The sequence below is a fragment of the Aegilops tauschii genome, chromosome 2 (assembly GCF_002575655.3).
Source record: "Aegilops tauschii subsp. strangulata cultivar AL8/78 chromosome 2, Aet v6.0, whole genome shotgun sequence".
Taxonomy (NCBI): Eukaryota; Viridiplantae; Streptophyta; class Magnoliopsida; order Poales; family Poaceae; genus Aegilops; species Aegilops tauschii.
Genome location: NC_053036.3, coordinates 329,688,863 through 329,694,857, shown reverse-complemented (window position 1 = coordinate 329,694,857; position 5,995 = coordinate 329,688,863). Strand labels below are relative to the sequence as shown.

The following is a 5,995-nucleotide window of genomic DNA, read 5'->3' as shown; positions in this document are numbered from 1 at the left end:
TTTGAGCTAATAATAATCAAATTGGAATTTTCTTCGGAGAAGTCGGTTGATCATGGTGACACAAACTGACGATATCGGCAGCTAGCTAGCTAGGGATAGCACACAACCCAATACAATCGAAACAGATCCAAAACTCTACCTGCAGCAGCTACATACGTACTCCATACTGCAGGAGATTAATTAATAATTAATCAATCACCTAATTTTTTCTTCATATTTTCCGACACCTCCTATCCTAATTCATACGTACTGATTAAGAACAGTACATGCATCTTATAACGAATGATCCAGCAGGAAAGTTCCCTCCGAGCTTATGAGTAGCTGGTTGAGCTGACACGAGACGATGATGATGAGGTGCATGGTATTGCTTGCTTAGCCGAAGAATCCGGTGTTGCTCCAGACGGCGTCGCGCACCCGGCTGAGGTCGCGCCCTTTCAGGGTCCTCCCCACGCCCTCGAACACCGACGGCGCCGCCGTGCCGCGCCCGCTGCTCCGTGCCTGGGCCTGCAGGTACTCGTGCGGCGCCATCCACTCCCCCTCCTCCTCACGGCAGCTCACGCCGTAGCCGTGCTCGCCAGACACAGCCGGGAACCTGGCCGCCGGCCACTCGGGCACCCTGACAGGCGCCGAGCTCGCCACGTGATGATGGTGGCGCCCGGCCGGCGTGGACGCCGTTGCCTCGAACGCCAGCGACAGGCCCCCTGCGGTCCACCGCCCGCGACGCTCTTGCTCAGGTTGCCTGCCGGTGGAGCGGTTGGAGTCGGGCGCAGGCGCCGCGAGCACCGACCAGACATCCTCCTCGTCGAGGTCGGCGAGGTGATCGGCGCCGCCAGCGACGTGGTGACCGCTGGCCTGGACGGGGTAGAGCAGCCGCTCTGATCCGTACCTGCAGCTGCGGCCCTTCCCCATGGATCGATATCACTGGCTGGCTAGCTAGCTTCTGGAAACTGCAATCAACTAGCTAGCGAGTGCCTCTCCCTCCCTCCCTCCGTATATATGAATGGATGGATGGAAAGCAAAGAAAACAGAAGAAAAGAAAGGAAGAATCTTTGCTACTGGCTAGCTAAGATGAAACGAATGATTGAAGCTTTTTAATCAACTCGCACAAAAGCCTACTATACTGTCTGCCGTGTACACAAAACCAACTTTTCCCCCAAAAAAAGTTAAGATAAAAAATGAGAGCAAGGCTACGAGAGGTGAGGTCCTGTGGTTGGGAAGAGCTCCACTCAATGGAGTTTGAGTGGAATCCGTGGGCGGGCAGCCGCTATATATATACAGCCGAGCGGGGCGCAACTTGCTGTGTAGGATCTCCGTGTGCGCGAGGCAGTTTGGGCGGCCATGACGTCGGCACAGCAGCGAGATGAGATGGAGACGAGCTGCCCACGTGACTGCCAGCATGATGTGGGCCCGCAGGCGTAACCTGTTGTGACCTCACACGTGTCCGTTTGTCCACCTGGGCCCATGGGGTTGCCAGCTACAGGGTGCCACGTACGACTCAGGGTGGAGCCCCCGCGCGCATGTCACCAGGCAATACGCGCACTGCATTCTCGTCCTTTTCCACCCGGGACCGAGAGTACGCATGCTGCATGCATGCATGTCGTATTGTACTCACAGGTTCATACATACAACATGTCAGAAAAAAAAAAGGTTCGTAGTACATATAAGAATACAAATGTACTATTCCATGCATAGCAAGCTAATGCTGTAGTACAAATATGCAACAAAAAAAGGGGGTTCATTCATACAAGTAGTTGTACAATTAAGTCGAGGTTAATTTTAAAATTTATTATGGGGTAATGATGTGGTGACATCCTTATGTAATCATGAGCATACGCACTGGAAAAAGACGAGGAGTGTAAAAAAACTGAAGGGTTTAAAACAGGGGCACGCACACAACACATTCGACGGTTCACAGGGTGCAAGGACCACCGGTCGTCATGAGTGAGCCCATTTTGTCTTAATTTGAGTGCATAGCTAGCTAGCAGTACATCTACTACGTGTTTCTTTTGGCTCTTGGCTTATCTCTCTCGACAATCTTCCATCATCAACGTACTTACTAAATGACAAACGACATGTCATGTGAACTGAGTATACACATGCAAGCTACCTAGCTAGCTAGCTCTTCACTGCAAACACACGAATTGCAAATGGCTAGAGACTAACATTGGATTTTTGATATGCATGGTGTCTGTTTTTAAACTTCAAATGAGAGCAGGAGTGGGAATGTCAAAAACTATCTTGTAATCCCTCCGCAAAGAAATCTTATATTTCTCTATGGAGGGAGTATGTATATAAAATCCAGTAAATATAAGGGCCCCAATGAATAAACAATTTGCACCCGCCCATGAACATCTAACACACGTACATTAAGTGCAAATGTGTTGGAAATATGAGCAATTGTCATACGATTTTATTAACAGAAATACTAGATAAAACATGACTAGTGTAGTACAGATGAAACATGTCATGTAATTTAGCAGAGTGAAGGCAAATAACATCTAAACATATGAACTGGAACAAGAAAGGCTAGAGCATGAAACAGAGGCAAGATCTTAAACAGAGAGAACACGAAGACATACGGAAGGGGCCGCCGGCGGCGGCAGCTGGACGGGGCCGGAGAAGCAGCCGGGCAGCGGTCGGAGGAGCGCCGGGAGCGGCCAGAGGAGCAGCGCCCGATGGGCTGCGGGCGGCGGCCACGGAGAACCTCCTCAGGGGCAGCCTGGTAAGGAGCAAGAGACGGCGGCGGCGGCAGTCCTGGGTGGGGTGAACCAGATGGAGGAGCGAGACGGTGTAAGACGCAGGTGGAGTGGCGGCCTTCGGTCACGATCTGGAGTGGAGAAAGCAGCGATCTGGTAGAAAGAACAGCAACATCGGAGATGAGGGAGCGGCGACTCCGAGCAAGAAGATGATGGCGACGCGACGGAAGGATCAAGCACGAGTTGCACGTGCGAAAAAAATTGACCTAAGCTCTGATACCATGTTATGAAAGCAAATTATATTATTAGGAGGCCAAAGCCAACATATATACACATACATGAGAATGCCAAAAGGCTACAGGAGGATGCCAAGAGACTAGAATGAAAAGGGCCAAAAGACATCACTAATATAACTCTAACACGGAGCAACGGCAGAAGCACTGGTCTTAGGGTCGGTGTCCTCGCCAACCATGTCGTCGAAGAGATTGTCGACGTCGGGGAAGAAGTTGTCGTTGGGGAAGTAGTCGTTGGAGTCCGGGGCGTCCGTGATGAAGAAGTCAGTAGTCGCGCGGAGTGCTCCCCAAAAACCTTATCACCCTTCTCTCGTACAGGACTCAAAGTGGTGGGGTTTCGGAGGCCTACTGTCCCGACCTCGGTGCACGCCGCAAGCTGGGATGGAGAAGATCGTAGCAGTAGCTCAGTGCTCAGGTGTTGGGGAACGCAGTAATTTCAAAAAATTTCCTACGCACACGCAAGATCATGGTGATGCATAGCAACGAGAGGGGAGAGTGTTGTCCACGTACCCTCGTAGACCGACAGCGGAAGCGTTATCACAACGCGGTTGATGTAGTCGTACGTCTTCACGATCCGACCGATCAAGTACCGAATGCACGGCACCTCCGAGTTCTACACACGTTCAGCTCGATGACGTCCCTCGAACTCCGATCCAGCCGAGTGTTGAGGGAGAGTTTCGTCAGCACGACGGTGTGGTGACGATGATGATGTTCCACCGACGCAGGGCTTCGCCTAAGCTCCGCAACGGTATTATCGAGGTGTAATATGGTGGAGGGGGGCACCGCACACGGCTAAGAGATCTCAAGGATCAATTGTTGTGTCTCTGGGGTGCCCCATTGCCCCCGTATATAAAGGAGCAAGGGGAAGGCAGCCGGCCAAGGGGAGAGGCGCGCCAAAGGGGGGAGTCCTACTCCACTCCCACCGGGAGTAGGACTCCTCCTTTCCTTGTGGGTGTAGGAGAAGGGAAGGGGGAAGGAGAAAGAAGGAAGGGAGCGCCCCCCTCCCTAGTCCAAATCGGACTAGCCCATGGGGAGGGGTTCGGTCTCCCTTTGGGGCCTTTCTCTCCTTTCCCGTATGGCCCATTAAGGCCCAATACGAATTCCCGTAACTCTCCGGTACTACGAAAAATACCCGAATCACTCGGAACCTTTCCGAAGTCCGAATATAGTCGTCCAATATATCGATCTTTACGTCTCGGCCATTTCGAGACTCCTCGTCATGTCCCCGATCTCATCCGGGACTCCGAACTCCTTCGATACATCAAAACTCAATAAAACTGTCATCGTAACGTTAAGCGTGCGGACCCTACGGGTTCGAGAACTATGTAGACATGACCGAGACACCTCTCCGGTCAATAACCAATAGCGGGACCTGGATGCCCATATTGGCTCCCACATATTCTACGAAGATCTTTATCGGTCAGACCGCATAACAACATACGTTGTTCCCTTTGTCATCGGTATGTTACTTGCCCGAGATTCGATCGTCGATATCTCGATACCTAGTTCAATCTCGTTACCGTCAAGTCTCTTTACTCGTTCCGTAATACATCATCCCGCAACTAACTCATTAGTCACAATGCTTGCAAGGCTTATAGTGATGTGTATTACCGAGTGGGCCCAGAGATACCTCTCCGACAATCGGAGTGACAAATCCTAATCTCGAAATACGCCAACCCAACAAGTACCTTTGGAGACACCTGTAGAGCACCTTTATAATCACCCATTTGCGTTGTGATGTTTGGTAGCACACAAAGTGTTCCTCCGGTAAACGGGAGTTGCATAATCTCATAGTCATAGGAACATGTATAAGTCATGAAGAAAGTAATAGCAACAAACTAAACGATCGGGTGCTAAGCTAACGGAATGGGTCAAGTCAATCACGTCATTCTCCTAATGAGGTGATCTCGTTAATCAAATGACAACTCATGTCTATGGCTAGGAAACAGAACCATCTTTGATTAACGAGCTAGTCAAGTAGAGGCATACTAGTGACACTCTGTTTGTCTATGTATTCACACATGTATTATGTTTCCGGTTAATACAATTCTAGCATGAATAATAAACATTTATCATGATATAAGGAAATATATAATACTTTATTATTGCCTCTAGGGCATATTTCCTTCAGTCTCCCACTTGCACTAGAGTCAATAATCTAGTTCACATCGCCATGTGATTTAACATCAATAATTCACATCACCATGTGATTAACACCCATAGTTCACATCTCTATGTGACCAACACTCAAAGGGTTTACTAGAGTCAATAATCTAGTTCACATCGCTATGTGATTAACACCCAAAGAGTACTAAGGTGTGATCATGTTTTGATTGTGAGATAATTTTAGTCAACGGGTCTGTCACATTCAGATCCGTAAGTATTTTGCAAATTTCTATGTCTACAATGCTCTGCACGGAGCTACTCTAGCTAATTGCTCCCACTTTCAATATGTATCTAGACCGAGACTTAGATTCATCTAGATTTAGTGTCAAAACTTGCATCGACGTAACCCTTTACGACGAACCTTTTGTCACTTCCATAATCGAGAAACATATCCTTATTCCACTAAGGATAATTTTGACCGTTGTCCAGTGATCTACTCCTAGATCACTATTGTACTCCCTTGCCAAAATCAGTGTACGGTATACAATAGATCTGGTACACAGCATGACATACTTTATAGAACCTATGGCCAAGGCATAGGGAATGACTTTCATTCTCTTTCTATCTTCTGCCGTGGTCGGGCTTTGAGTCTTACTCAATTTCACACCTTGTAACACAGGCAAGAACTCTTTCTTTGACTGTTCTATTTTGAACTGCTTCAAAATCTTGTTAAGGTATGTACTCATTGAAAAAACTTATCAAGCGTCTTGATCTATCTCTATAGATCTTGATGCTCAATATGTAAGCAGCTTCACCGAGGTCTTTCTTTGAAAAACTTCTTTCAAACACTCCTTTATGCTTTGCAGAATGATTCTACATTATTTCCGATCAACAATATGT

General features: G+C 48.4%; 1 protein-coding gene across 1 annotated transcript; it reads right to left on the bottom strand.

Moving 5' to 3' along the window:
* Positions 1-1,248, bottom strand: LOC109737965 (protein S40-6). The gene has a single exon (XM_020297077.2). It carries the CDS (start codon positions 907-909, stop codon positions 373-375), a length of 537 nt encoding a protein of 178 aa, XP_020152666.1. The 5' UTR covers positions 910-1,248; the 3' UTR covers positions 1-372.
* Positions 1,249-5,995: the final 4,747 nt, after the last annotated feature.